General features: G+C 38.5%; 1 protein-coding gene across 1 annotated transcript in view; it reads right to left on the bottom strand.

Annotated features, from left to right (window-relative positions):
* Positions 1 to 640: 640 nt before the first annotated feature.
* The window catches only part of nup107 (nucleoporin 107), a 57,432-nt gene continuing 37,590 nt past the window's right edge, over positions 641 to 20,482 (bottom strand). Inside the window, exons 15-28 of the mRNA XM_048548733.2 lie at positions 18,759 to 18,818; positions 18,481 to 18,626; positions 18,326 to 18,374; positions 15,170 to 15,239; positions 14,891 to 15,009; positions 14,336 to 14,374; positions 12,717 to 12,867; positions 11,885 to 11,997; positions 11,353 to 11,455; positions 10,091 to 10,251; positions 9,517 to 9,642; positions 9,324 to 9,437; positions 2,248 to 2,415; positions 641 to 1,019 (exon numbers count right to left, since the gene is read on the bottom strand). Of these exons, the coding sequence (XP_048404690.2) occupies positions 912 to 1,019; positions 2,248 to 2,415; positions 9,324 to 9,437; positions 9,517 to 9,642; positions 10,091 to 10,251; positions 11,353 to 11,455; positions 11,885 to 11,997; positions 12,717 to 12,867; positions 14,336 to 14,374; positions 14,891 to 15,009; positions 15,170 to 15,239; positions 18,326 to 18,374; positions 18,481 to 18,626; positions 18,759 to 18,818 (1,527 nt within the window). The 3' untranslated portion in view covers positions 641 to 911. The remainder of the gene's footprint in view (positions 1,020 to 2,247; positions 2,416 to 9,323; positions 9,438 to 9,516; positions 9,643 to 10,090; positions 10,252 to 11,352; positions 11,456 to 11,884; positions 11,998 to 12,716; positions 12,868 to 14,335; positions 14,375 to 14,890; positions 15,010 to 15,169; positions 15,240 to 18,325; positions 18,375 to 18,480; positions 18,627 to 18,758; positions 18,819 to 20,482) is intronic.

Here is a 20,482-nt window from a genome sequence, read left to right on the forward strand (position 1 = left end):
GGAAAGTCTAAATAATCTAAACACAAGGATAAAAATTAAAATATAAAAACAAAGGGAAAACAGACAGCTGCAATTTATTCTTAAAATTATGCAAAAAGCCTACTACTCCATAGCTGCACTTGTTACACTTTCACTTAGGCTATGAGTATCGAGGTTGCTGCACCCTCAAATGAGAAGCTGGTATTTATTAACATAGAGCGCTGGTATTTATTAACATAGAGCAGATGGTGACTTCTATCTCAAGTAGAACTGCTGTTGAGTTCAGGAGTCTGTAGACCTGTTTAATGACCACTACTATTTAAGCACAACCGGTGCTTAAAAACCAGTGAAAACCACAGCACAGATTTTGTTGTTCAGAAAACTGACAGCTATCAATTTAGCCACAGCTGATATCACATCATGTGCTTCACCAGAAAGTATTCTGACAGCTACAGTAATTTAAAATTTAAGTAATCAGAAAGCTGATTAATGGCGCACTCGATAGAATTATCAAATTATTTCTTGCTGATTTGTCAGCATGTTCAATGCAAAGGATACATGCGATCTGTAGAATTCATGGAATAATTTTAATAACAGAAGAATAATTCCATCAGCACATGATGTAGAAACTTTTCTACTTTATTGGCATGTAACAATTACAAAATAGAAGCACTCAGATGACAATACTTTGAGTAAACTTGAAAAAGATTTTGTACAAAATATTACATACATTTTCAACAAAATTGAATATCTAAACATCATCAATTGCCTGATAATGAAAACTTTAATCTTCTGAGAAAGGAAAGAGGGTTAAAAACTGGGGGCAAGATGGATGGGGAGGAACATTAATAAATTGTTTTTGAAGAAATTTGCAAATTCCTAATCCTTATTATTGGATGGAATTAAAGCCTCTCAACTTTTTAAAATATTCACTACGATTGTAATTCATATCCCAAGGGATCTAGATTCTGATCCAATAACATGAGTGATGACTCTCTCAGCAAATGCAAGAATTTTGCAAGTTCCTCTTTTGAAAATACCTGTTTATATAGAAAAACAAAAGAAAATCTAAGTTAAAACTCTACAACAGTTTTACACAATACTTAATTGCACATCGCCCTTCATGTTTCACATTCATTATCAAGGATTTCTGAGCTAACTGTCCAGAAGATCACTGTCATTGAACAAGATATTATTATCACTTTTTTAGCATTCCTCCTGACATTCATCATGCTGGAGGTAGGGGGAAAATGGAAAATTTCCCAATAGTGCTGAAATTTTCCTGTGCTTCTCAAGGATGAAAAACATCTCTATATACCTATGGAAAATGTTGTCCCGAATTGTCAGGAATTTGCTGTCTGGGGAACTGTGAGCAATGGCCTTCATTGTATCAATGATGCCAGTTTTCCATACACAAGAATGAATGAGATGCAAAAAAGTGTAATTTGGTCAACAGGTGCTAAATTTAAATTACGTTCTTAAAACACATATTGCTCAGTACCATCAAACTATAACTTTATAGATTACATTCTGTATCAAACATCTTAAACATAAATTTGTAGAAATTAATCTAGATAAATTGCAAATGGTTAGGATCCAAAATGTATTATCAGAAAATCTGGGAAGGCAAAGCAAGTTTGATGAATATGTGAAGAGGAAAAAACCTGCACGGAGCAGGAAAAAGACAATAGAGCGGAACTAGCTGAGGACTTCTTAGAGAAAGCTAGGATTAACACAAAAGAGAGGTCTCCTTTTCTGTAGCCATTCTATGATTCTACAGCAATAAACTGACTTGAGCAAAAAGCTGTTCCTGCAAAATTCAGCATTAATAAACAGTATCTGATGTTTCCAAAATCAGCAGCACTATAACTAAACACTGAAATTTGAGCTAATTCCTCATGTTGTTGATAATGATCATATTTTTGACGAAAGCCATTTTAAAAGCTTAAGAGTGCAACGGTAAATGGACACTTAAGCAAGTCTGCATATTCACCAGTCACGAATAATAATGGATTAAATCCTTTTAATCTCTGCAAGAAATATTTCAAAAGCTTTTAGGTATCCTAAACATTTTTTTTTAAATGTCATGGAGCAGCAATAGACGTTTTACCCTGATTTGAATTACACATTTAAATATCATGGCTGATAGAAATTCACTCTGGTCCTACTTTTAACATATTCAAACAATTTAATGATTTACTGTGGAATTTTATAAATAAAGCCAATCAAAACTACTATATTGGTCACAAATTTCTATATACAACTTACTTGATAAAGCTTATGTTGTTCTGATGCAACGATATCCGCCAGTTTTAAGCACTGCTGGTACTGTTTAGTGCTGTGCAGTACTGTATGAAGTAAGAAGCACATCATTGGTAGACAGAGCTGGCGTAATGAATTCAACTGGTGACTGCGCTCAGCATCTTCTTCAGCATCCTGAGGCACATGAAACACTTCAATTAACTTTAGAAATTTTGCTGCTCCAAAACAACTATATTTCACTGGGATGCTATGTAAAATTGAGCTATTTTTGCTCCTTTTGTTGAATGCAAATTCTTCTGAATTGTTAAAGCCAAGAATCACTTCTTTAAAAGTGGAAAGAGGTACAAACATTACTATTTCACTTGTATTAAGAGCACAAGAACTAGATGTAGATGAGCATTCAGTTCCTCAAGCGTGTGCCACTCTTTAATATAATCATGCTGACCTCCATAACCTCAATTCTACCTTCCTGCTCACACCCACATTCTTGGATTGCCTGAGAAATCTAAGACTTATCACAAACTTGAACATATCGAGCAATAGAGAAATATAGCACAGAAACAGACCTTCTGGTCCAACTTGTCCATGCTGACCAGATATCCGAAATAATTTAGTCCCATTTACCAGCATTTGGCCCATATCCCTCTAAACACTTCCTATTCATATACCCATCCAGATGCCTTTTAATCATACCAGCCTCCACTGCTTCCATTCACGCACCACCCTCTGCATGAAAATGATGCCTCTTAAATCCCTTTTATATCTTTCCCCTCTCACCTTAAACCCATGCCCTCTAATTTTGGACTCCCCCACCTCAGAGAAACGACCTTGCCTATTTACCATATCCATGCCCCTCATGAATTTATAAACCTCGTTAAAGGTCACCACTCAGCCTCTGACACTCCAGGAAAAATATCCGCAGCCCATTCAGCCTCTCCCTATAGCTCAAACCCTCCAACCCTGGCAACATCCTTGCAGATCTTTCTGAACCCATTCAAGTTTCACAATATCTCTCCAGTAGCAAGGAGATTACAAATGCAAACAGTATTCCAAAAGTGGCCTCACCAATGTCCTGTATAGCCAAAAAATGATCTCGCAATTCCTATACTCAATGCACTCACCAATAAAGGCAGGCTTACCAAATGCCGCCTTCACTATCCAATCTACTTGCGATTCCACTTTTAAGAAACTATGAACCTGCACTCCAAGGTCTCTCCGTTCAGCAACACTCCTTATCATTAAGTGTATATGTCCTGTCTTGATTTGCCTTTCCAAAAGCAAGCATTTAAATACATTTATCTAAATTAACCTCCATTTACCTGTTATCAGCCCACAGACCCATCGGATCAAGGTCCCATTGTACTCTGAGGTAACCTTCTTCACTGTCCACTACACCTCCAATTTTAGTGCGATCTGCAAACTTAGTAATCATCCCTTCTGTGATCACATCCAAATCATTGATGCAAATGACAAGAAACACTGGACGTAGCACCAATCCTTGTGGAACACTGCTAATTGCAAGTCTAGAGTCTGAAAAGCAACCCTCCACCACCACACACTGTCTTCTACCTTTGAGCTAGTTCTGTATTCAAATGGCTAGTTCTCCCTGTATTCAGTGTGGCCTAACCTTCCTAAGCAGTCTACCATGAGGAACATTGTCGAATGCCTTGTTTAAGTCCATATAGCTCTGCCTTCATCAATCTTCATTACTTCTTCAAAAAGCTCTATCAAGATGGTTAGACACGATTTCCCACACACAAAGCCATGCTGACTATCCCTAATCAGTCCTTGCCTTTGCAAATACATGAAAATCCTGTCCCTCAGGATTCCCTCCAAAAACAGGCCCACCACTGAAGGCTCACCAGTCAATAGTTCCCTGGCTTTTCGTTACCAACTTTATTAAATTGTGGCACAACCTTGGCCAACCTGCAGTATTCCGGCACCTCACCTGTGGCTAAGGATGATACAAGTATCTCAGCAAGGGACCAGCAGTCTCTTTCCCTGCGTCCCACAGAGTTCTAGGATAGTTCAGGTCTTGGGAGTTCACCCACTTTTATGCATTTTAAGACTCTCAGCACCTCCTCCTCTGTATATGGGCATTTTACAAGATGTTGTTATTTATTTCCCCACGGTCTCTATCTTCCATATCCTTCTCCACTGTAAAAACTGATGCAAATACTTGTTCAGTATCTCGTCCATGTCCTGCACTCAACGACAGCATCCACAACCCTGTCGGTAAGGATTTTAAACATCTATATCCCTTAGAATTAATACATTTCTTAACTCATTTCTCAGAATATCCTAACTCATTCCTCCGCATTTTAGATTCACCCATTAAGAGAAATAACCTCTGTTTATCCTGTCAAGTCCTCACAATCTTTGTTTCAATGAGATCATCTCTTATTCGTCCAAAATCTAGACATAACAGATGTAATTTATTTGTAATATCTTAAAAAGTGAAACAATTACTTTCTTTGAAATTATATGACAAACCTATGTACTTATTTAGAATTAAGTGTTATGACAGTTCTGTAATCAGTTATTGTAACTATATAGCTCTATTTTGTGTATTTCACTGACTCAGCTTTAACATTCATTTACACACAGATTTTACATCCACACTGAAGACTATATTGGATGCAACTTTTTCACTCTTGTTTTTTTAATTAATTCTAATCTGATTGAAGTCTTCAAGATATTAACAGGGAAAGACAAGCCAGATAAAGATAACTATTTCCATGGATTGGGGATTCTAGAACTACGGATCATAGTCTGAGAATTAGGGCCAGACTGTTTGATGTTAGGAAGCACTTCTTTAAACAAAGAATGGTAGCTGATTGCAAATCTCTTCCACAAACAGCAGTAGATGCTGGATTTGTTCATTTTAAACCTGAAATAGATAAATTTTTGATAAGCAAAAGGTATTAAGGGTCCTGGGCCAAACAGTTACATTGAGTTAGTCCACAGATCAGCCATGATCCGTCTGAATGGCGGAACAAACTCGAGTGACTGCATGGCCTAGTCCTGTTCCTACGTCCCAGTGCGATCAGAGTGCTTTAGATGTTAGTGCCTGAGACACTTCAGGACTTGTATAATGCTTCATACTTAAAACAAAAGGTGCTTCATGTAGCAGCCTGGTACTCTTGAAATGAACTACAAATTTGTTGACCCAGAGGGCGACTCAGTAACTGCAACTGTAGTTCCCTATTTTTATTTTAATTGTTTTCTCCCACAAGAGTGGTGTTGACATTTGCGTAGTTATTGCTGGGACACAACTAGAAAATAGGAGCATCAGTAGGTCTTTTGCCCCTTTGAGCCTGCTCTTCCATTCACTCTGATCATGGCTGAAGATCAACGCAGTACCTTGTTCCCACATTCTCTAGATACCTTTGATCCCTTTAGCCCCAAGAATTATATCAAACTCTTCAAAAACTTGCAATGTTTTGACCTCAACTGCTTACTGCAGCAAAGAATTCCACAGGGTCACCATTTTCTGGGTGAAGAAATTTCTTCTCAGACTAAATGGACTACCCCTGAATCCTTAAACTATGACCCCACAGTCTTTAGGAACATTCTTTCTGCATATACTCTGTCTAGTTCTATTAGAATTTAGAGGTTTCTATGTGAATCTCTTTCGTTTTCCAGTGAGTAAAGCCTGAACCGATCTAGTCACTCTTCATCCAAGAGTAATGCCATCCTTGGAATTAGTCTGTTAAATCTTTGTTGCAAACCTTCCATTGCCTGAACATCCTTCCTCACAAGGAGACCAAAGCTGCACACGCTTCACATGGTCTCATCAGGGTGCTGTACAACTGCATCAAGACATCCCTGCCCTAGTTACTCATGGTGTCATACTGCACAGAAACAGACCCTTCGGTCCAACTTGTCTATGCTGACCATGTTTCCCCAAACAAGTCTAATCTTATTTACCTGCATTTAGCCCATACCCCTCTCAACCTTTCCTATTCAAATACCTATCTTGATGCTTTTTAAATGTAATTGTGCCAGCCTCCATTACTTCCTCTGGCAGCTCATTCCATATCCGCACCACCATATGTGAGACAAAGTTGCCCCTCAGTCTCTTTTAATGTCTTTGCTCTCTCACCTTAAACCTATGCCCTCCAGTTTTGGGCTCCTCTAACCCTGGGAAACAATCTTGGCCATCCAGAATTTCTAATTTGAAATACTTATTGTCACAAAAATACAAAGTGAAAACAAAAAAAAAGTGCTGTCATGTGTGACCATTTCCTGGAACCATCTTAAAACACGGAAAACTAAAACTAAAATGTAGAATATAGAGGCAGAAAAGAGAAGAAATAAAGATAGCATCCAACTTTACAGTCCTTCTTCTGATGTGGTCTACCATGTTGGCCAGGAACAAGGCCCAAGTCTCCTTCACTGGAACAAAAATAGGCTGCCACTCTTTGGCACCATCTTGCCTCCACTAACACCTCTGCCATGATGGAGTCATCTCTGAATGTTGTCAATGCAGCCGCTACTGATGCTATTGGGCCTTGTACTGGGCCCAAGCTCATCTCCCCTGCTGCTCCCGTGAATCTGCACTGGGCGTAGATCCCAACAGGAACACAAAGCTCACCTCCGACATCATAACCACAAGTCTTCCTTGCTGGGCCTTCTCATGCCACTGATGCTGTTGCCATGGTCAGAGATTTTCACCAAGCAAGTACAATAAAAAAAAGGAAAATAAAAAAAGAGGAAAAAAATAGAAACGAAGAGTGGACAGAGTGAACAAGCCCCTGGTTCAAAAGCCCTACTTCACCACAATTTTTTTTTCTGTGAGTCATCTTAATGACCTTTATGATTTTGTAAATCTAAGGTCACTCACTGCTCAGTCTCCGATGGTCCACTAAAAAGCGTCCCTGCCTCTCCTTAGCAAACTCAGATTTCTTGTCCTGGCAACACCTTCGTAAACCTTTTCTGCATCCTTTCCAGTTTAACAACATCGTTCCTATTGCAGGGCGACCAGAACTGAACACAAAACTCCAAAAAAGCCTCAATGTCTTACACAGCTACAACATGGTTTCTCAACTCCTATACTGAATGTCCTGTCCAATCAAGGTAAAAATTACTCAAGTCAGTCGTATCCGAATCTTCTCACTACTAAAGCCAACATACATTTGCCTTTTTCACTGCCTGCCACATCTGCATACCTACTTTCAGTAACTAGTGTACAAGCACACCCAGGACTCATGACATCTCCCCTTTCCCAAAATATCACCAAATAATAGTCTGCCTTCCTGTTTTTTACCTTCTGAACAGGAAAACCTCAAATTAGGGTGCATCTGCCCCTCATTCGGCCTGTCAAATATCAAACTGAAGAATCTCTGCGCCTCTTCCCCACAGTTCACCCTCCTACCCAGCAGTGTTATCTGCAAACTTGAAGATATTATATATAGTTTCCTGACCTATAGTATTAATACTTGTTCTGAAAAGCTTGGGTCCAAGCACTAATCCCTGTGGGAACTATGAAATACTGCCTGTCAGTCTGAAAAAGCGCTCTTTATTCCTAATCAGCTTCCTGTCCACCAACCAGCTCTCCATCCACATCCCAAGCTATGCACTTTAATTTTACGTGCTAATTTCTTCTGTGGTACCTTACCAAAAGCCTTCTGAAAAGCCTAAATAAAACGACCTCCACTGGCATCCCCCCAATCAACGCTAATAATCACATCCTTGAAAAATTCCAATAGATTTGTTAAGCATGACTTCTCTTTTGTAAATCCATGCTGACTGTCAGATCCTGTCACATTTTCCAAGTTCTCTGTTACTAAATCTTTTATAATGTCGGACTAAACAGTCTCTAATTTGCTGGGTTTTTTTCTACATTCTTTTTTAAATAGTGGGGTACCTTAGCTACCCTCCAAGTCATAGAAACTGTATAAAATCCCAAAAATATGTACAACTACATCCACTATTTCTACAGCCACTTTCTTAAAGTATACTGAGATGTAGATTATTAGAACCTGGAGATTTTCAGCCCTTAATCCCATGATTCCTCAAAACCATTTCTTTACTAATACTGATATCCTTTAAATCTTCCCCCTCACTTCAAGCTGTGCTTCCCAACAATTTTTAGGACAATAATTGTTTCCCCTTTAACGAAGATGGAACAAAGATATGAATTTAATTGGTCTGTCATTTTTTGTTCCTCATTCTAATTTACCCTGTTTCTAACTGTAAGAGACATGCATTTGACTTCACTATACTTTTTCTCTTCCCAGACCTACAGAAACTTTTAGTATTATTTTGTAGGTTCCCTGCAAGTATTGCAATTAGGAATAGGAATTAAGTTCTACTGTCACGTGTAAATACAGGTATACAGTGAAAAATGTACAAAATTATCACAAGTGGGCTGTACAGCAGAAGTGTGAATACTTCTGAGGCATAACCCAATTACCTGATTCACACCATCCTCTGAAGCCATCAAACTTAAAGGTCATTTCTCGGATTGTTTCTAATGGAGACCTTTAAATTAGACATTTCCCCATTCACTTCACCAGAGGAGTTCTGGTAGGGAAGTACTTCTGTATGGTTTCTCTCAAAACTTGGGAAGTCATTATTTCTAAATCAGCTCTAGATTAAGGTTTTGCCAGTAGCAGTATTACAGTGAGAATGTATAGGCAGCCAGAAAAAAATATGCTTTCAAAATATTCTACTAAAGCCATACAACATTGGCAAATACAATGAAAACCTGATCTGCATATGTTAATGGCTCATGCCAATTTCTGTTTTTGAAAAAAAAAAGCTCAATAGGGCGAGATGGGATGAGGCTGCAACCTATCAATTTGACTGCTCCTTATTCTAATTCAATTAATTTCATTTACTATTTGCATGTCAAGATTCAGTCATGCAGAAGTCAGCTATTACAACCTTGAATGCTGCTTAACTACTTATGTGCTATATGCAAAATTAACTGTCTACAAAAATTGTGACAGTAACAAAACCCATCGATTATTAACGGACGCCTGAAAGTTCAGATGAAAAATCTTTTTTCTTTTTGACCTTCACTAATTAATGCTCTTCAGAAGTTTTGATTAACAATCATTCCATTTAGAATTTACCTCTCTGATGTCAACCAACCATCCTCCATTCACAAAAAGCAAGACATTACAGATCTTCTCTTTCACACCTTTTGTGAGACTTTGCAATTCATCACTCCAGCTCTCATAATCACTCTGTTGGGAAAAGGAAATCATTTACACCAAATGCATAGTAAAACACATTGCAACAGCTGAAATTGTATAGACTTTGAACCTGGAATTTCTTCTGTTTGTGTTCATGAGCCACTGTCTCTGTGAAACTTGCGCTTGCGGATATGGTGGGTTCCTGAGGTGCTAACTGCATCCATTTAAACCAATCACTGAACGTCTCATGAGCTTCCTGGAGAACAGCATAAGTTATAAAGTTTAATTTTTTTAGGAACAGAAGATCAAGAATATACAGAAAACCACATCCTCTTTAACACAATTGAAAAGGTGAAACAGGACATTTTCACAGGTGAGAGACAATTGGTGTTACATCTGAAAAATAGCTGACGTGCATTCATTTAATTCAATTACAGAAGAAAGCAGGAAGAAACATTCATCAGAATACAAAAACGCCCAGCAGGTTCTATTTTAAAAACCATAAATTTAACCTTTAATTAAATATTCATATAACTCTAATTTATGATGATTTAAGATGAACTTTCCTCCAAAACTGCAGCGGCAATGCTACACTCACTGAGAACATGGGACTGAAAGTCCATTAATCTAACCAAATATCTGTTCGAATTCCACTAACCACAGTTTCACAGCTGAAACTGTGGAATTTCCTCTTGTAACCTTACCAGATAAGCCCTTATGCACAAATGTTCCCGGATAGCATTTTCCTCCTCTGCTGGAGGCATGAAATTCATTCCGTATTCTTTCCAGCTCGCGTACACTTCAATTACAGAATCATGTGGAATTTTGCTGAACACTTCTTTTGCAGCTTCATGTTTTTTTGAAGCTGAAAAACAAAATTAAAGCATTTAATTTACAGAACACAAGTAGCATTCTGCAATTGCTTATTTCACCACAGACCAAAGAATCACTTATGTCTTACTGGATCCATGTCTACAAGATATGATGCTATAGTTAAGAGCTCCTCAGCCTCTACAACAATTTCCTCAGAGGATTTTTTTTTTAAAAATGTACATACAAAATGGAATGAAAGTAAACCTGAAACAGTACTTTCAGTTACGAACAAATCATAGCAAACTCAAAGTATGCCTTTACATGGAATGACCAATAGCAGGAACAAGGACTAAAAGGGGTACTTGGGGATTTCAAATTAATTTAAGGGACAGCAGATGCTGCAGTAACTAGAAGACAGTGCTTAACATTTAAAAGTAAAAAAAAATATGAGTTGATGGAATTTTATCATTCAAACCTGTTATGGAAAAGCAATTCAGAATTATTAAAAGCTGATTTTAATAATGTTAATGCTTGGTCAATATTACTGATGTACTAACACTTGCAACAGTATTCTGTAAGAAGTTATATTTCAGCATAGTTCACAATTTAATTAATCAAAGGATTATCAAAAACAAAGTGTAAATGTGAAATGCAAAATATGAATAGTCTCATCTTAATACAGCAACTGACAAGCATGAGAAAGTCAGACCGGGTAAGGAACACATCAAGAATAAATTATTGTCAGAAGTTGGTATTGTCGCACATGTTTGGATATACAACACAGCCAGAGAACAGGAAAAATATCTCAACTATAATTATGCATAGAGTAGACTTGTTCAACCCTGTCACTGCATCTGCCTTCACTAACTTGAAATGTAGCATACTATTAACTTGTGATAAGTGTGTGCCTCTCATCAGCCATTTTGGAAGGCTGGTTACTGCCTGAAAAAACTGGGCACGGCAGAGCTTAATTTATAAGCCAGAGAATATGTATGGCTATTTATAATTTAGTTAGGCCTATCTAATAGACGCTAGACAATAGAAATCGTCTCAATTTCATCTATCATGAAAACAAATTCCACATCTAAAGAAAGCTAAATAATTACAATGTTTGAGTTTTTAAAATTTTGTAAGAGGAAACAAAACCACATACCCAAGAATTTTCTCATTATGGCATTGCTCTGTTTCAGTGTCTCTGCTCTTTGTGTAGGATCAAATACCAACCACTCAATTACATTGATCTTCATACGGTCTTCCTGCAAAAGTCATCTTTCATTTGACTCAACATATAACATTCAAAATAAGGCAATTTGGTTCTGTAAAATCTTTTCTTCAATACTAATGTGTACTATAGTCAATCCAATATCTTGAAAGCAACATATTTCAGAAATTAATATCTCATCAGCATTAACCGGACTCCTTCACCAAGTGAAGAAATCATACTAATACAATTATATAAAAGAAAGCACATGAAAGCAAATAAACAAGTAACGTTGGACAGTCGTGCAAGGCCATCACAAAATCCTATTTTGTTATTGCGCGAGTGCAAACATTAGCCTGCCTGTTGAGGTGTGTGTGTCTATGTAGGTGTGTGTGTGGGAGAGAGATTCAATGAACTGAAGTGTCTTTTATCATTATTTTGTCATTTAAGATGGCAGCAGATCCATGTACAAATACATACTTACTTCTGTAGTCGCAGTATCCAGAGATGGAGATAGATCATGATGAGTAAACTCGTCAGCATCCTTTTTCCGGATGTTTTCCACAACACACTTGGTCACAGCTGCCACATCAAGGCCTACAAGATATTTTGGAAATATTCATAAAGGAACGTGTTACAGACAGGATTACATATTTCTTAAAATAAAAACCATATTAGATTCAGAGTCAGAGAAATGTACAGTGCGGAAACAGACTATCAGTTCAACTCATCCAGGCTGACCAGATATCCTAAATTAATCTAGTTTCATTTGCCAACATTCGGTCCATATCCCTCTAAGTCCTTCCTATTTATATACCTGTCCAGATGCTTTTTAAATGTTGTAATTGTACCAGCCTCCATCACTTCCTCTGACAGCTCATTTCATACACACGTCATCTTCTGCTTGAAAAAGTTGCCTCTTAGGTCACTTATAAACTTTTCCCCTCTCATTTTAAACCTAAGCCCTCTAGTTTTGGACTGTTCCACCTCAGGGAAAAGACCTCATCTATTTACCCTACCTGTGCCCCTCATGATTTGTAAACTTCTATAAAGTTCACCCCTGAGCCTGTGACGGTCCAAGGAAAATAGCCTAAGTCTATTCAGTCTCTCCCTATAGATCAAACCCTCCAACGCTGACAACATCCTTGTGAAGCTTTTCTGAACCCTTTTAAGTTTCACAACATCCTTCCTATAGCAGGGAGTCCAGAATTGTACACAGTATTCCAATAGGATCAATTGTTATTTTGGGATTTAGAAAGCATCCTCGCTAACGGCAAGCAACCATTATGAGATAACATCTGAGATTGTCTCCTTACCAGCTTCTCTCGCCAGATCTAGACATAGTTTCCGTTGCTCCGTCTCTGTGACAGTTTCCAAAAATGCAGAATATTGAGTGACAGCCAGCTCCGGAGGCAAATGGCTTACATAAAATGCTATTAAATGTGTGTGCTTAGCTTGGATTAAAAGCTGTAAAAAATAATGTTCAAAGCTAATAATGCTTTAGGGTACATTTCATTATACCGCAGTAAAGAAAGAAGTTAAATTACCTCCATGGTTTAAAGAAAGCACATGGTAGTATATATCTAGGCAGGCATCTGAACAGTTCTCAAGTTACTTGTGTTAAATTACAACAGTGAAATTATTATTTAGTAGACAATCTTACAGGCTTTTATAAAATGAAAAAAGAAAAAAATTAGCGCACTTAAATTAATCTGTTAGGCCACGTCATTTATGATATAAACATGTCTCAATATATCAGCAATACCAGAAGGTATAACAGCAGAATTAGTCTATTTGGCCATTCAAGTCCACCCCACTATTTGATCGTGGCTGACACATTTCTCAACCCCATTTCTCGAGCCTTCTCCCTGAAACTGGGTCATCCCCTTATTAATCTATAACCTATCTATCTCAGTCTTAACTACATTCAATGACTTGGCCTCCACAACCTTCTGTAGCAATGAATCTCACAGAATCACCACCCTCTGGCTGAAGAAATTCTTCATCATCTCAGTTCTAAAGGGTTGCACATTCACTGAGCTGTGCTCTCCAGTCCTAGTCTCTCCTACTAGGCCTCTGAGTATTCTGTAAATTTCAGTGAGGTTCCCCTTCATCCTTCTAAGCTTCATCAAGTGCAGACCTAGAGACCACAACCAAGTCTCATATGACAAGTCCTTCATCCCTGGGATCATTCCTGTAAGCCTCCTCTGGACCCCCTCCAACGTTAGCACATTCTTTCTTAGATATGGGGCACAAAACTGCTCACAATATTCCAAATGCAGTGACCAGAGCCTTATAAAGCCTCAGCAGTAAATCACTGCAGTTGCATTCTAGCCTCTCAAAACAAATGCTATGCATTTGTTTGCCCAAGAGGCAAGTGAAACTGCATGTTAACTTGAAAAGAATTCTGAACTCAATTCCCAATTCCCTTTGTACTGCAGATTTCCAAAGTCTTTGCCTCTATTATTCAAACTGCATATAACTTCACACTTTCCTTCATCGTGCTCCATCTGCTATCTTGTCGCCCACTCTCCTAGCCCGTCCAAGTCTTTCTACAGCTTCCCCACTTCCTCAACACTACCTCTACTTCCACCTATCTTTGAGTCATCTGCAAGCTCAGCAACAATGCCCTCTGTTCCTTCAGCCAGATCGTTATTGAGAATAACTGTGGTCGCAAGACCAACCCCTGGGGAACTCCACTAGTTAGCGGCTGCCATCCTGAAAAAAAACTCATCACCACTCTCTGCCTTCTGCTAATCATCCAATCCTCTAATTATGCCAGTAACTTTCCCTGAACACCATGGGGTCCTATCTTATTGCACAACCTCCTGTACAGTACCTTGTCAAAGAATGAGCATTAAAACAAAAACGTGATGTATTATTTTGTTTGTTTAAAAATATTATTTTTACGAAAATTTCAATTTATTTATCTTACCTCTATATAAGTTTTTAAAATGTCTGTACAAACATCCACCTAAAAAAAACATGATTTATTAAAGATATTTGTAGCAGATTTTAACTTGTCTGGTCGAGAAGCAGACAGGGGAAAGGGGAGTTTTCAGCTTCAACCTGGATTTGACAGAAAAAAGGCAGTTCTCTTTAATTTTGATCCAGATTTGTTTTAGGATAACAATTACATTTACAGCTCTCTCATTCAAGTCAAGTAAAAGAAATAAGGATGTCTAATGGTAGTACGTTGGTGCTACGAATAGCTCTTCTCATTTTCTATGAACAAATTAATTCTCTCAGAACAATTTCATCAACTTTTGTGTCTGTTTGATGAAAAACCAAGGAGAAGTAGTGGGATTTACTGTCTGTTTAGTAGACAATTAACCAGACGGAATTAATCCAAAATCTAGTGCTAAGCTTCACAGAACTTGTAATCCAAAATAAACTGAAATGCTGTTTTATGTTTACGAACGTGCTGAACTCATGTACGGATTTGAATTTTCTGCATATGGCAACATTCAGTTGCAATAAACAGGGTTACCTTTGTTTGTAGGCCCAAACTCCACAAAAACAACACAAGGTGAGTCATGAATCGAAGGAGGTGTGCTGGAAGGAGAGATCTGCATTTTTCTAGCCAATCCTGAAATTCATCCATTAAACCTAGTATTCACAAACAAAAAGACTAATGCATCAGATGAACAAGGTACCGCAGTTTTGTTTTCCAGAATTGTACAATTTACTGAATGTACGCCAGAATTTCACAATACACATATTTGAATACTTCCATTCAGTTTAAAATAAAAACAAAAAAAAATCTTACCATCAATGTCTCCCAAGATTATGAACTTCTGGATTAGATGGTAATGAGCTTTATTCTCCTCCAACACTTGCTGCAAATATTAAATAAAAACAATTTTAATAATTGCACAAATGTTTAATCATGCCTAAATATCCCAATCAGGTCTCCCACCAGACTTTCCCCTTCAAAAAATTCAGTCTTTCTTCATAGGTGAAATGCTCCAACCCAGGCAATATCCTGTGAATCTGATCCACCTTCCTCTAATGCAATTGCTCCTTCTTATAACATGGTGACCAGAACTGCACACAGCAATTCATCTGTGGTTTACCCAACATCTTATATATTTCCAGCACAACCTATCTGGTCTGATATTAAATGCCTCGATTAATAAAGTCAGGTACCCAATATGCTTGATCAACCACCATACCAATTGTCCTGTTGCTTTCAAGGAAACCCAAGTCCCTCCAAGCCTCAGTACTCCTTTGCCTCATTTAGCATCCCAAAAGGCAACACGTTAACACTTTTGAGGCTTAAATTTCATTTGTGACTGCACTGCTTAACTGATCAGCTTGTCTATTTTGTCATGTAGTCAAAGGCTTTTCTCCACGCGGTTTACCCCACCAATATTTCGTCGCCAGTGAGCTTACTGGTCAAACTTCCAACAATCAAGTCTAGATCAATAGCAAGGGATCCAGCAGCAAACCTTGCAGTGTTTCACTGGACACAGGCTTCCATTCACAAAACCCACATTCGACCACACCTCTGCCTCCCGCCACTGAGCCAATATTGGATCTCACTGACTCTTACCTTCTTGCCCAGTCTCCCATTTGACTCCATGTCAAAAGGCTTACTGAAGTCCAAACGAACAGCACTAACCTCATCTACACACCTTGTCACTTCTTCAAAACTTAAATTAAATTTGTTCGACACAATCTTCCTCTGACAGACTGTCAGACCATCCTTGCCCCTCCAAGTAGCTCAGTCATATACATAATGTATATATGTATTGTCTGACATTAGGCAGTTGCACAAACGTCACTAAAAGTCTTGTCGATCAACAAAAATATACCAATCCAGGGAGAATAGTAATGTCTCCAGCAAATATTCTCTCTCAACCCAGTCTGAGGATAAACAATAGTTTATATATTATAGGAAAAACAATGACCAGTTATAATATTCTGTGAGACTAATCAAGAGAAATAACTTATAGAGTTGGCCCTGATAGAGTAGTTTGAAAGACCTCCTGTAAAATATCAGTATCATTCTTAATAGCGTTATCAACAATGAATTTTTAAAAATTTGCTCATTGCATGTGGACATTGCTGACTGGGTCAACATTTCTTGTCCATCCCCAACTGCCCTGCAGAAGGCAATGGTGAGCTGCTGCAGTCTTCAAGACATAGGGACATCCACAGTACTGCTGGGAAGAAAGTTCCAGGACTGTGAGGCAGCAGCAGAACACCAAGTCTGAATGGAAGTAGTGACTTGGAAGTGGTGTGTTGTTCCCATGCATCTGTTGCCCTTCTTCTAGATGGTAGAGGGCCTGAGTTTGGAAGGTGCTGTTAGAGAGCCTAAAAATAAAAGGAAACCTAAAATTTCCCTCTTGTGATTAAAAAAAATACAAAACCTACGTAAGTGATGAACACTTTGACGTATGTTTTTCATTTGAATATAACCAAAGATATTAAGCCTTAGTGTATGCCTATGTTTAAAACACCTACATCTGTTGATTCCATTTTATTTTGTCTTTGCTCAATCTTCCTTTTCTAACTATTTTTAAACTTTTTCCTTTACCATTTTAGAGTTAAGAACGAGCAACAACTGCCCTGCCTTCATACTTACAAAATTGGGCTTTAAGTTTACTTTCAATGACAGGTTTCTACTGTCAAAAGGTCATCCCAAAACATAGTCTCATGTAGAGCTAACAAAAATATATTCAGAATTACATTATTTTTAGATTGAGAGTCCTCACACGTAAATGAGTAAGCTTAATGATCAGGTTTTAAAAGATTGCAATAAAAAGAAGTTCCAAATTGCAAGCGTTTTCTCATGATTCCAGCGAGGTTTCACCTCATCAAGTTGGTACAACTTATTTTCCTTTAAGTCTCACTAAGCAATTTAAACCGACATAGGACCTTCCCCCAACTTCTGTTAACAATCAGCTGTTGGTAGCCACTAGAACAATCTCTACTTTTCACTTTGGGTTTTTGCTTGAAGTTGGAGAACAAATGGACATCCGTTAAGTCCACATTATGGCACAGCTAAAACAGCACCAACCATTTCTAATGACTCAATACTCCATGTCATACCATGTTACACCTTCACGTAGCCATTCCCTGCTTTCCAAATAAATTCAAAAAACCTATAGTCATCTACAAATTATGGCACACTTTATTGCTGCAATCTTAAATTTGATATCCTATAACACTGCCAATTAAACCTTAATTGCATTTCATAGAATCATAGAAGCTCTACAGTGTGGAAACAGGTCCTTCAGCCCAACAAGTCCACACTGACCAGATCTATTCCCATGTAACCAACCTAATCTACATCTCCCTGAACACTACAGCCAATTTAGCATGGCCGATCCACATAGCCTGCACATCTCTGGACTGTGGGACAAAACCAGGTACCTGGAGAAAACCCACTCAGACACGGAGAACATGCAAACTCCACCCAGGCAGCCACCCGAGGCTGGAATCGAACCTGGGTCTCTGGCGCTGAGGCAGATGTGCTAACCACTGAGTGACTGTGCTATTCAAAGATTTGGCTGCTTTCATTCCATCACAAGAGGTAGAAATATCTGCCGGAGTCCAACACTTCATAATTCCTTCAAATATCCCTCCACTTTTGTAAAAGGCCTCTTCTAAACTACTTCTTTTGAGCAAGCTTTCAAACATACTAAATTTCTCTTTTCAGTCTAGTTCCACAGGATATTTTTTCTTAGATTAAAATGATAGAAGAAAAGTTCAGATATTAAATTGTACATAAAAGGAAATCCTATGGGACACCTATTAACTTGCACAAGGAAAAAAAATTTGATTAAAATTTATTTGAACAATGCATGGAGAAAGATGATTGTACAAATACTTAGCTGCTGAACATGCCAAGGCAGAAGTAATATGTCAGAACATTTGATTCAGGAAAATAACATTTTATATTAATGTTTTCTCTTACTTTTTTGTCTGTTGCCTGCAGCTCTTCAAATATTGCCTCTAAAGTCCAACTGAAAATGTACAAGATTCACATTTACTTGACTGAAGAAACATCATTCAACGCATTTCATTTGTTTTGCACAAGTTCTAAAAGAAAATTTGGGAGTTTCAACTTACTTTGCTTCAGTATACTCTTTAGGCAATTCTTCTAATTCACTCACAGGAGTACTCAATGCACGGATTTCTTGTTCAACAAGACTATCCACCATGACCCTGAAGTATGCCCAAACACAGTCTTCCCAAGTATCACACACTGAAAGGAGCTACAAAACATAACTAATATCACAACTGTGCAGTAAGAGACTTTTTCAACATCTCCGTAAGGATATTACTCTAAGGATTCTCTTAAGAACTGGAATTATAAGAAAAAGGAGATGAAAGTTTGGATATTTTACCTGTTTAAGATTTCCACTTAAGGCTGCATAGATTGCTCGTTCATATCTGTTAAACTGCTCCTATAAAACCCAAATTTGAAAATTCAAAACTATTGCATTAATAACATTAGTAGTAAATTGCTTCAATGTTTATGGCCCTCATTAACATAAATCTTTACGTAAAGATCCCTCTTTATAAAATTATCATCAAATAGAAAATTTTTCAAAGCAACAGATTTTATCATTAATAAGTGATAATGGGAACTGCAGATGCTGGAGAATCCAAGATAACAAAGTGTGAAGCTGGATGAACACAGCAGACCAAGCAGCATCTCAGGAGCACAAAAGCTGACGTTTCGGGCCTAGACCCATCAGATTTTATCATTATCAAGGCAGCACATAGTACATTAATTGAAATAAGCAGAACAAAAACTTTCAAAGATAACAAGGTGTAGAGCTGGATGAACACAGCAGGCCAAGCAGCAATAGAGGAGCAGGAAGGCTGACATTTTGGGCCTAGACTGTTCTTCAGAAATGGGGGAGGAGAAGGGGGTTCTGAATTGTATAGGGCGAGAAGGCGAGGCGCATAGAAGATGGATACAGGAGAAGATAGGTGGGGAGGAGACAGACAGGTCAAAGAGGTGGAGATGGAGCCAGTAAGGGTGAGTGTAGGTGGGGAGGTAGGGAGGAAATAGGTCAGTCCACCCAACTCCCTTGATAGGTCAGTCCAGGAAGGACGGACATGTCAAGGGAGGTGGGTGGACTGACCTATCTCCTCCCTACTTCCCCACCTACACTCACTGGCTCCGTCCCCGCCTCTTTGACCTATCTGTCTCCTCTCCACCTATCTTCTCCTGTATCCATCTTCTATCCGCCTTGCCCTCTCTCCTTATTAATTTCAAAATCCCCTTCCCCTCCCCCATTTCTGAAGAAGGGTCTCGGCCCGAAATGTCAGCCTTCCTGCTCGGCCTGCTGCGTTCATCCAGCTCTACACCTTGTTATCTCAGGTTCTCCAGCATCTCCAGTTCCTACTATCTCTTACAATCAAAGAGTCTGCTTAAGGGTTCAAGATGTTTGCCCATCCACTTTTAAAAGAATTGAAGAGGTGCACGGGAATGTGGCAGCATGGAAGTGGGAATAGCCATTCAGCCCACCAGCTGTACTCCACTATCTATTGCATAGATGGCTGATTGAACAGCTCGGTGTCCTTTCCCACACTGCCCTTTGTACCATGAATGGTTGGAAATTTGTTGACCTCTGCTTTAGATGTGCAGAGATTGGGGACCTAATGCCCTCTGGCATGGAATGGAAGGACTTTCTCCTCATAGATCATAGAACATTACAGCACAGTACAGGCCCTTCAGCCCTCGATGTTGTGCCGACCTGTCATATCGATCTCAAGCCCATCTAAACTACACTATTCCATGTACGTCCATATGCTTGTCCAATGACGACTTAAATGTACCTAAAGTTAGCGAATCTACTACCGTTGCAGGCAAAGCGTTCCATTCCCTTACTACTCTCTGGCCTAAATGGAGTCCATTCTATTTTTAAATTATGACAGGAAGTGGCGGATGCAATCACAACATTTAAAAGGCAACCGGATAGGTACATGAATATGAAGGGTTTAGAAGAATATAGGCCAAAAGCTGGCAAATGGGACTAGATCAATTCAGGATATCTGGTCGGCATGGACAAGTTGGACCGAAGGGTCTGTTTCCATGCTGTACAACTCTATACCTATT

Source organism: Stegostoma tigrinum, chromosome 18 (genome assembly GCF_030684315.1).
Source record: "Stegostoma tigrinum isolate sSteTig4 chromosome 18, sSteTig4.hap1, whole genome shotgun sequence".
Classification (NCBI taxonomy): domain Eukaryota; kingdom Metazoa; phylum Chordata; class Chondrichthyes; order Orectolobiformes; family Stegostomatidae; genus Stegostoma; species Stegostoma tigrinum.